Source organism: Ananas comosus, linkage group 2 (genome assembly GCF_001540865.1).
Source record: "Ananas comosus cultivar F153 linkage group 2, ASM154086v1, whole genome shotgun sequence".
NCBI classification, from domain to species: Eukaryota; Viridiplantae; Streptophyta; class Magnoliopsida; order Poales; family Bromeliaceae; genus Ananas; species Ananas comosus.
The window spans coordinates 906,567-918,963 of record NC_033622.1 but is presented as its reverse complement, the minus strand read 5'-3'; the positions used below and the strand labels follow the sequence as shown (position 1 = coordinate 918,963).

Here is a 12,397-nt window from a genome sequence, read left to right as displayed (position 1 = left end):
TATATTTAAAAGTTGAATTTGATTTATAATTAAGTTTTTTATGTTTCTTTGCATTTAAATTTACAATTTAGTTGTAATTTGAATTCCAATTATTGTTATAGATATTTGAGAAGGTTTTAGTATTCTTAGTTGAAAAAAACCGATTTTATAGACCAAAATATTTTCATAAGACCAAAATACTCTTTAAATAGGTACCTGGTGAATGGTACCTATACTTGAATAGTAGGTCGCCTCTAGAATCTTATTATATTTCAACTATCTATTTACAAAAATAAATAGTCAAGATTTACATGGTGTATTGAATTATTACTCAATATATTTTAGACGACGTTCTATTCTAGCATATTCAATATTTAACATGTACCGACATCATGATTAAGCATCGTCAATAAGCTTATATTTATTAAATACTGACAAAAATTTCCAACGCTATATTAAAACGTGAGTATATTTATCCCAATATATTTATTTAATAATTTTTTACTCGATATTTTTACAAGCATCGAAGTTATTTTTACCGACGCTTAAAACCATCACTAGTTATTATTTAAAGTGTTCTTGAGTATAAAATTTGCTGTGGCGATGCCAGTATATCAATCCATCATCCATATATCAATTCAGCCTTATCAATATTTGTACGGACTGGGGCGGGGGACTTCTTTTGTCCTATCTCTAGAGAAGGACTCTTGAAACAGTGATGCTTCTACCACCCACTTGTTCAATTTAAAAAGGCACATGTCGCAAACATACTTGTGGTTGGGGGAGCCTTTCAGAGTAGCAACTTGGCTGCGTAATGATTAGATTACTAATTAATATCCTGCACTATCACTGTCACGTCCCGTGATCCGCCCGCACCCTCGGCGCGCGCGCCTGAGGCGGCTGCGGATGAGGGCATTGCTGCGACTCCGGTGGCGGCACGTCTCCCGCCGGTGAGTGTTCCTCCGGCGGCTTCGGTTCGGCGACATTCGATGCGACGGTCTCGGGGCGTGACAATCACTGCTCCCCCAGTGATGAAAAAAAAAAAGAAAAAAGAATGCACTAGTTATATTATTAATATAGCATTCTCAATTTATACAAATTATTTTTTTTGAAGTCACTCATCTTATCGTTGTTATTAAAATAGTATGTTTATTGTATTTTTTTTCCAAGAAGAGAGATTTAATTGACCGGTCGTTATTGATGATATGTTTAAGTATTACAGAGGTGATTTCCTCTCTAAGGCACACCTTTGTTCTCTATGGATTATGGGAAGTACAAAATGCAAAGAATAATATCTCGATTATTGTTCACTGTAATATTTTGTAAAAATTGTATATTTTTTATATGGGAAAGATAAGTTTGTTACTAACTTATTAAACCACTTGGATTGGAAGACAGTTAAGAAAATATAAATATTCTTATTAATGAACTACTAATAATTATCATCAAGTATGAAAAGAATGATACCTCATAATTCATGATAATTAATTTAATATTTCTACCATCCAAAAATTTACAATGATTGCACTACGTTACTGACGCTCATCCAACTTGAGTTTAATTGTAATAATTTGAATCTTCTTAATAAAAAATATGAAGAGTTATTGAAATTCTACAAACTGTAAACCAAATGAACCTTTCATAGCACTTTTAGTATTCCTGAGTGATACATGAGTGCACAAAGTTTAAAATACCATATGTATAATAAACGAAGCGGGTAGCGTGCTACATATCTCTAAAAAAAAAAAAAATATCAGATGTACTGATGGACATATTAACAACCTCCAAGAATACCAAAATATATTTTTTCGAATATTTTTGGCAGCAAGCAAGCCTCTTTTTTCTTGGTGCATAAATACCTCTATAAGTATGTGACATTATCTCGATCGGAGTTAATCCTACAAATTTAGTATTCAAGCATGTAAAATCTTACTTATTTGGGCCAGTGCCCTCATACACACAAAATTAGCTTAAGTATTTGCGCAAAAATCAGCAGCATTTAGATAAATAAGTTTATGCATAAATGTCCTTGACAATGTGAATATGTAGGTAATGAAGTAAATACTAACTTTAATTTTAACAACCACCACCTTTATTAAATAACATAAAACAACCGTTTTTCTCCATAAACTTAAACTTAAGCCTCAATAGAATGATGTCTTTATATTTTATTTATTCTTAACACTCCCTCTCATGTCTGGCTCTTAATTGTCTCACCGTAAAACTTCTTGATAGGCCAAGACATAAGTTTGAATTATTAGAAGGAATTAATTAAATAAGACTAGGGATCTAGTAAGATTCCAAGTTACTACCTCTTATTCTCATGCCATATTAAATTATATAAAACAATCACTTATCACCAAAAACTTAATTAAGCTCAAGTCATCAAAGAACATTGTTTATATATTATATTCTCTACAACCTAAATTTGCTAGTTGTTTTTTGCAGGGCAGTAATTACGATTTGAATCACCACTTTCTTGTTTGAAAAAAGAAAAAAAAAATCTCAGGTTATACATAGTTTTAGGTCACTATAAGTGTAAACCGAAAGATGAGACATACATATGCGCGCGCTTTGTGTAGGCAATAATTTCTATATTGATATATTACTAGCTAATACGAACACACAACTAAGAAGAAAAGATACAAACAGGAGTTCTAAATACTTAGAAGACGCTTTTAAGCTGCTTAGACGTAATTATTTTATTTCTACACTATTGAGTTTCTATTTTTGGACTTGATGGGAATCTTGTTTTGTTGTGTTCTTAGATCAATTGCCGGTGCCTAGTCATTTTCTACTTACCATGCAAAAGAGGGACCAAACATTTGTGCGGCTGAAATTAACAAGCATATATAACATTGCTGTCTCTGAAGCGTTGTAAATATCAAAAGTGGTCCCTCGTAATCCATTTTTGTGATAACATGTTTGGGTACATGTGCATGATGTACAACCACTTCTTTTAACTTATATTTTATCAATATATGAGTTCACAATCTTTAAATCAACCATTAAGGTAGAGTAAGTTTGTGGTTTCATCAACTGAGAAAATTTTACTCCAATTTTTAAATTAATTAATTGATCATAAATATTCAAAGTTTGCACACCACAACATGTGGAGAGGTAGCAAGTCAATTAAATAGATCCTACTAGAAAATAATATTAATTCTAAATTACAGGATAATGATAAAATCATAATTTTAGTTAGTTAATTAATAAGATATCATAATTTTGATCCACTTCCATCCCTTCCATCAACCACACACGTCCTTAGGGGACCACTATTATTCTAACCGCACATCCTTTCATTCAAGGGCTAAAAACCTAATAGTACCAGTAACTTGGTACCCGAGATCCAAGTTCGAATCCTAGTTGATTCACATTTCCAGCTAAGTTTATTTCTAAATGAAATAAATTAACGAAGCGGGTAGCGTACTATCTATCTCCCCAAAAAAAAATATATTCTAAACTACACATTTCTTCATCCAAGAGTCTGGTTATTATGCTATCAATGACACCAAACGCTTGGTGCTATTAAATTTTTCGTCGTTAGATTTATCTCTTTGATTATTTTTATCCGTTAGATCATACTATTTAACCAACCACCGACTCAACCCTAGAGAACGACTATCATCTTAATCATACACTTCTTCACTCAAGAGCCGAAACATAATAGCATATAATGTGGAAAAACTAAGAGACCTTTCATTCCATGAAGCGCGTTACTCTCCTGAGATGCATATCAAGTTTATTACTTTAAAATTGTAATAAGGTGCAGTTGAATTGTTAGACTCAAATAAGACATAGCATTGGAGATGAACTTCAAGTCTCAAAGGTTGCGGAACTATCTACTATTATACATAGGAGAAAAAAACTTACTAATCGACTTCACTTTTACGCATAAAGCTTCACTACTTCACGTGCATCTCTACTCGAGCGTCTCAGTAGATTAATTACCATATCTTTTGATATTTTTCTTTGTTTTTCTTAGGCTGCGTAAGTCTCAATCTCGTTTTTTTTTTTTTTTTTTAATAATAAATAGAGTTATGTAGTTTTCCAAAAAAAAAAAAAAATTAAAAAATTAAAAAAAGGGCAAAAGAACTCAACTCGAGCCAAACCACGGCTAGAGACCGAGTCAAACATTCACACATTAGCACACTCATTCTATACAATTAAGCCACATGTACATGATTAAATGTTGACCGTTGACCACGAATTCAGTGAACCTCGCACATATTGGCTCTCGCGACATGTTCAATCCATCGTACGGTCCGAATTTTCTCATTAATCAATCCGCCGTGAACCTGCCACGTGTAGTGAACTTCATAACAAAGCAGTTGTGGTTCCCAACACGCCCAAGCTACAGCGTATTTGATTACGCGGACACACTGGACTTGCTCTACGTGTATCCTACTCAGAGAAATTATTCCATGGACCGTGGTCTATACACCAAAGTCTTCAAAACATAAATCTTGAGGATTAAGTTTAAATCTACTCTACAATTCTGATGCTTTAATATCTTAAAACTGGTGTGCTTTTTATTGTGCTACATGCATGGATTGAATGAAAAATTTTATAAGATAAAAAATATAAAAAATATATAAGAATATAGAAGAAGAAACAAAACTTCACACATTTCGGCCGTTGACATATTTCGATAGCGAAAGATAATTAAGCCAAAAGAAATTCAGTATAGATAAATAACAGAGTATAATTATACAATGCAGCCTATGTACCTCTCCTTTCAGAACTCTAATCTCCATAATTTAAATATTGTGAATTTACTAAATAATAAATAATGTCACACGATAGAAATGTATAGAAATCGCTGCAGTCAAGTCCATATGTTTAAATCATTCAACATATAATTTCAATTCGAACGTATAATTTTAACTTCATTGTCATGTAACAAACAACAACTATTGTAAAATCATTAGTTTTTTCAACTTTTTGCCGTCTATATACTAAAAATAAAATTACTAACGACAGATAGGTTTAGTGACCGTATGTTTCATTCACGACTAAATTCAACCGGCTTTAATTAATACATCATGTTGCGCCCTAGCTAACATCAGTCTCTATATGAAATTATTATTTTCTTTATGTAAACTATTTAGCATTATATAAATCAAACTTGGTGCATGCATCTATTTTTGAGTTTTGAAGACCCGGTCTACAGGCCATGCGCGGTGCATGCATGCAGTGATTTTTCCCCCACACGTTGTGGCCAAGTCCACACGACTCTTTCCTCACCTTCCCAGCAATCTCTTTTCCAAGAAATGTAGTTTCCTCTAATTTGTTTCCCATGAGACCATTCCGTATATCTATTTCTCTCTCCCTATCCATATAATATAAATATATGAAAACACACCTACATTTACCCTAAGAAACTCTATTCAAAGCTCTTTCGCACCAAAATAACGAAACCACCCATGGCAATCACTAATACTAAGAGGTTTCAACTCCTTAGTCGCCTGAGAAGGGCAATTCACAAGGTGAAATTTTTGTTATCGTTCAACCCCACCAGGTGGGTCATGTTTTCGATCATTGGCTCGTCGCCCGGGCCACAACTGGTGAGCTTTAGCCCCCGACCGAGCCTAGCTGACGCCACCGACAGCGTATACCTCGACACGGGCGCCTCTTCTTTTTCGAGCTCCAGTACTGCTGCAGTGTCGCGGACGAGTAGCTCGGTGTCGACGCCAGGGAGCGACGATATTGATGCGAGGGCGGATGTTTTTATCGCGAATTTTTATAAACATATTCGGATGGAGAGAAAGGTGTCGCTCGAGCTTCGATATTGCGAAAGGGAGAAGAGCCTGGAGAGGACCCGATCGGATTAGATAAGTATGGAGAAAATTCGATGATCCTTGTAATTAATTAGATGTGTTCAACTAATGGGGAAGCAACCAATATTATTTGAATGGTTATTTATCCAATATTACAAGTTTGTAAGTAATTAGAGAGGGGAAAAGAGGAGGAGAAGAAGAGAATTTTGATTCTTTGATTTGTTTTTGTTGGTTGATTTATTTTAATTTGTTTGTAATTATGCAATAAATTTGTTTTGGACTTTTAGGTAAAGTTTGTTATCACCCCATAAGGCCTGCAACATCAATATCTTCAACCTGACAGATCTAGAAAAAAAAAAATTTGCCACTAATTGACATCTAAATTACAAACTACATAGAATAAAACCTAAAACAAGAACTGACTATTTCACCAACCATCCCTAAAACAAGTAGCAAAATGCTTGGTGGTTGGTACCCGAGACCCAACTTCAAATCCTAGTTGATTCACATTTCCAGATAGGTTTATTTCTAAATAAAATAAACGAAGCGGATAGCGTGCTACCTATCTCTCAAAAAAAAAAAAGAAAAAAAGAACTGACTATTTCGGTGATAAACGAAGTGGATAGCGTGCTACTTATCTCTCAAAAAAAAAAAAGAAAAAAAGAACTGACTATTTCGGTGATAAACGAAGTGGATAGCGTGCTACTTATCTCTCAAAAAAAAAAAAGAAAAAAAGAACTGACTATTTCGGTGATAAACGAAGTGGATAGCGTGCTACTTATCTCTCAAAAAAAAAAAAGAAAAAAAGAACTGACTATTTCGGTGATAAACGAAGTGGATAGCGTGCTACTTATCTCTCAAAAAAAAAAAAGAAAAAAAGAACTGACTATTTCGGTGATAAACGAAGTGGATAGCGTGCTACTTATCTCTCAAAAAAAAAAAAGAAAAAAAGAACTGACTATTTCGGTGATAAACGAAGTGGATAGCGTGCTACTTATCTCTCAAAAAAAAAAAAGAAAAAGAACCGACTATTTCGGTGATAGTTATAATTTCAAGTGTAAGTAAGAAATAAACCAATTTTGTATTTTGATGAAAAATTATATTATTTTCGGGAATAAAAAAAAAAAGCATTTCGATAGATAAGATGGAATAAAAAAATAGTGGATAATTATACATAAAAAATAATGATATTATTCCTTTTATTATATTTGAATTTGAATTTTTAAATTTTATATTTATATTTTTAAATTTAAAATTTAAAATTTAAAATTTTAAAATTCAAATTTAAATTTAAATTTAAAATTTAAAATCTCAAATTTTAAATTTCAAATTTTAGAATTTTAAATTTAAAACTTTAAATTTAAGATCAAATTTAAATTTGAAAAATATAAAATTTAAAATTTAAAATTTTAAAATTTTAAAATATCAAATTTAAAATTTAAAATTTAAAATTTAAAATATAAGATTATAAACTTTAATTTTGAGATTACAAATTATAAATTTAAAAATTTTAATTTTAATTTTAATTTTTTAAGTTTTAGTTTTTAAAATTTTAAAATTAAAAATAGGGGTGAGAACAACCGTTCCCACCCTTAGCGGATTATCCAAAAATAATAATTTAATATTAATTAAATTAATTAATAATTTAAATATATTAAATATATTAATTAGAATAATTAATAATTTAATGTTGTAATTAAAATTAATTAGAGTTTAATTAATCTTGTTCTCAGTTGTTCCAGGGATAAGAGTGAAACAGTAATTCCATACTTATATCAGGTGATACCAGCTTATTTCAGATAGTTGAAAGCTATTCTCGCGTACGAAAAATAACGTTTCGATATAAAGAGAGGATAAGAAATTATCCCCCCTTATCTCCGAACCAAACTGAGTGTTAGAGTACTAATTGATTACCTCTATGTTTGTCACCGGCATGCATATTCTTTTGTCTATCTTATAACTTTACTTCTTACTTCTAAAAATAATGAAATAAATAATAAAAAGAAGAGCTAGCCACACTACTTGTACGCTAAAAAATTCGAAATCAATTTTATATCTCGTCCATTCAAGACCAATATTTTTCTAATAAACTCAGCAAAACTTTTTTTTAATATTAAATTCAAAAATAATATCTACATCCTAGGACAAAATAGTATAAGATTTATACCCTATTTCTAATTTACAGAATATAGTATATCTCTAAAATGAGTACCTCCATTTTTTTCAACCTTATTCTTTACAATTAATGAGATGCATAAAGATCACTTTTGGGCTTTGCAACTGTACCTCGTTTTGTTCTACAGATATTTTCTACATGTTCTACTGTTGGAAGCAGTGTTTTGCTGACCTTTAATCAGGAAAAAAGAAAAAAGATATTGTATTGAGTACTATACTGACATTGACATGACATATGGTTTTGCTGTAGAAGGCGAAGTGAACATGAACCTTTTCGAAGCCCACGAATAGCCATGACGTACATTACCCAAGTGTTCAAATCAAGGCCCCACTAAGAGGGTTAATTTTGTTGGTGTTAGATATGCGGACTCAAATTATTTTGTAACGAGGGCTAAAATTTTTGTGAAGCAAAATTAAATGGATTCATGAGGTCATTGAGGTGTAACTATCCTTAATTAGAAATAGATTAGAAATAGATTCATCGGGTATAGTAACCCTAAATTAGAAATAGATTAGAATTTTGAGTTGATTTACACCAAGTTGTTATAGACAGGATTTATTGTTCCTTAGAAAGGAAGTGTGATTAATGAGTTATAGTCAGCCTATTGGAATATTAAATTAATTAAGTTTAGGTTAGGCCTCTCTATATATAGAGAGAGAGAGAGTCCGGCTACTATATTCGTATGAGTACGATCCCTCGTATTCAAAAATCGTTTTCGATGATATAACTTTCAAATCGACGATCCATACTCTAAAATATTATCTAAAGTATTTACAATTTTTAAAAATTAAATTTCATAATTTTTCGATATCATTTACCTTATGATCAAAAGGTCACAAAATTAACAACTTTTAACGACCGGTATAGGATACTTGCTAGTTTAACGGTGTAAAAGAATCGGAATCTGTTGATATTTTGATAGAAAATTCTATTCACTATCTAGATAAAGATCAATAACTCCGATTTTAAATTAAAAGATCCAATCATCTATTTTTAAAATGTCATTCGATTTTGACTGTTCATTTTATACCAGCTTGATGGGCTTTATTATGATTTCAAAAAATTACGAAATTTATTTCCTAGAAGTTTTAGATACTCTAGATTATATTTTACGGAGTGGATCGTCGATTTGTAAGCTCCATCATCAAAATTTCTCTTATTTAAATTTAAATTTTTAAATTTAAATATTAAATATTTAAATTCAACATATTTGGAAATATTACTATTTCTAAAATTCCTAAATTTAAATTAATGCTTAAGTTAGAAGAATTCTAAAATTTTTAAAATTAATGCCTAAAATTTGGCATATCAATCAAATCTTAAATTAATGTTTAAATTAGTGCAAAATTAATGCTAAATTTGGGATATTAGTCAAAACCATCTTAAAATTTTATCTACTTTAATTATAAAAATACTCTCATATGAAATAACCTTTTAATCTACTATATAATAAAATGACATTTTTAACCTTTATTAATCAACAGTTAAGATTTTTTTATATTTTTTATAAAATAAAGTACAGAATTATTTCTCTTTGTTCTAACATTGAAAATTGACTCAATGGTCCTAACCATTCATTGGCACAAGGGTTCCTACTTTGAAGTTTAAAAATTGAACATAAATTAATGCAACAAATTGATTAAATCAGCTGTGGTATAGATGCAGCTGCTATGGCAGAGAATGTAAGTATAAGTAGCATAGAGCTTTCATGGTGTATTCCTCATATATACAAATGATAACGTATTACAAACGTATAACATACGTACACCAGCGGCGGAAGCAGGAGCTGAAACAGTGCGAAAAATGATATGCAGCGTCTCCATCTTAAGACATTGAAATCTATCTTAAGACATTGAAATCTATAGATTCTTTTTCATTTCCATTTTTAGAAACTTCTATAGTTCTTTGAGAGAAAGAGAGACTAGAATATGCCTAGAAGTTGTACAGTACATTCACTTGCCATAAACACCTCTCACTAATTCCAATGTGCATGTCAATGACTCCACATTAAAAGCTCATCATCCTTACACAGAGTAGAATTGGTGTTTCAGTTTCCCCTTCTCCCTTGCTATGGCATGCACTGGGTGTTCAGGTACACGTTTCGTATACAAGCCCCGAGATTGTATAATGGTCTTAAAATCAAAATCTAATTCATTGAATGTGTTAATAGAACGCATATCTTGTAAATATGCCGTTGATTTTTGGGATTGTTTAATACGTACCTTAGTGATGGATTTTCAAATCTTGTAAACATTTTTATGTAAATGCTCTTTTAGATAGTATAGATTACGTCTAGCTAATAGTTTAGATTTTAAGTTTCAAGACATTAATCATCGAAAATTAGGAACGATATGAGACATACAGATACACCAGGAGTAGGCAATAGGTTTTTTTTTTAAGTAGGGAAGGGGGATCTACACGTGTGATATATATTATCCGAAGGAAAGAAAATATATAATATAAAGAGCAAGGAAAAGAGGAAACAAACGTAGTGCATGCATGGTATTCATAGCTTTAGAGACAAATCAATCTCACCCGCAAGCTCTTCATTACTCTTCTTCATCCCTGTTTCAAATCGTCCCACATTGTAGCTCTTCTCCCCTTTCTGCCTCTCCGTCGACGCAACCCTCGCCGACTCCACCTGCGCATCTCTCGAGTTCCCACCGACCGCACCGGAGCTTGCGCCCGCGTGCGGGCGCACGGCGGCGGCGGCAGCGGCAGCTGACTCGCGTCTCCTCTTTGTGATGCTCCGCTCGAGCTTGTGAGCGTTCTGGTGACCGCCCAGCGCTTGCGAGCTGTAGAACTTCCTGGTGCAGTAGTTGCAGGAGAAGACCCCGGCCGGCTCCGGGGGCGAAGATGGTTGGAGAGATAGGTCTAGGTTAAGATCTTCTTCCTCCGGCTCCGGCTCCATGTCCATGGAAGCTAACATAGAGATAGGAAAAAGGTGTAGCATAGGGTGTTTGTGGTTTTTAATGATCAAGGGGAATAGAGGTTGGTTCTAATGTGAAAACGAGGATTAATTGGACCCCTAGAGAAAGAAAGAGTATGTAGAGAAATACTAATTATAGGATTACAATCCAAAGTAGGTTAGAGATCTAGTATTCCTCAAATATTTATTATATATATTATCCATTATATAAGAGAGAAAGGTTGACCTTTCTATGAGGTATTGGCCACATATAATGGTTTATATTTATCTTTTAAAACTTTTAGATTTGAACTATGAAAGCTGTAGCATGACCACATACAATAATTTGGGAGTAACACTAACGAACAATTTTATAAGTATTTTCTAAATTTTCTTTGATATAAAAAAACATCTTTTCGGTGGGTGTTCATGATTCACGAAGTTACAAAATAAATCTAGCCATTTAAACCAATTATTATGATAACCTACATATTCTACAAAAATTTACCATTATGCCAAGTTGGAAAACTTTAATTGGGTAGTTAGTACAGTTCACTAAAAAAGTGGTATAATTAATTTATAGGTTCGTAGAATGATAATTATATATGCTAATTTTAAAAGAACTAATAAAAAGTTGTTGTTATGCAGAATTTTGCAGGTGGATTAATTAAGCATGTAGTTTTCTTCGAATTATGGCCGAGAAGCTTGTGTATATATATGGTGCTCCTTTGGAGCAAGTTGATATTTGATAAAGGGAGAATTAATTAAAGAGAGAGAGAGAGAGAGAGAGAGAGAGAGAGAGAGAGAGAGAGAGAGAGAGGGGGGGCAAAACTGCGGCGTTAAGTGGGCATTTTCTATTCATCTCTATAGTAAATTATACATATGGTTCTAAGACAAAATGATGCGTGATATTTTAGTTTTTAAATTTTAATTTATTATACATTTTAATTTAAATTTTTAGGATGATTGTTATTATATTTTAACTCTGGATTAAGTTAACTAGTTAGATACTGATTCATTGCTGATTTCGTAGTACGATGATATGACAATAACTATAATATTATATTAATTAGCAATATATTAACATCTTGTCTGCTAAATTAGATTGTGTGGTTCATCTGCAATAATTCTAAGAAAACTCAAGCAAGAGACAACAATAAATTAAAATTTGAAGACTAAAATATTATATGCCTTATAGTTTACGAAGTAAAAGTGTACTTTAACCTAGAAAGGAACAAAGTGTTTTACCCCGCATTTGTTCCTCAGCCTCTCTCTCTCTCTCTAGATCTCTCTCTCTCTCTCACTCTCACATGTTTTGTGTTTAATTTGTTGTTGATTAACACGAGGGGACCAAAAGTAGAGTATTATATTTTCGTTCCTTTTCTAACTGTACGATGCAGAATGTTTTTTTCTGTAAAATTTATTAATTGGAAAAAAAGAAGTGAGATAACGTGAGTTCAGTTCCTTTTCTAACTGTACGATGTAGAATGATTTTTTCTGTAAAATTTATTAATTGGAAAAAAAAAGTGAGATAATGTGAGTTCAGTTCCT

The 12,397-nt window shown here is 32.0% G+C and overlaps 1 protein-coding gene across 1 annotated transcript; it reads right to left on the bottom strand.

The window, feature by feature from the left end:
• On the bottom strand, positions 10,321 to 11,007 carry LOC109706874 (zinc finger protein 2-like). The gene has a single exon (XM_020227889.1). The coding sequence runs from the start codon at positions 10,889 to 10,891 to the stop codon at positions 10,445 to 10,447; it is 447 nt and encodes a 148-aa protein (XP_020083478.1). The 5' UTR covers positions 10,892 to 11,007; the 3' UTR covers positions 10,321 to 10,444.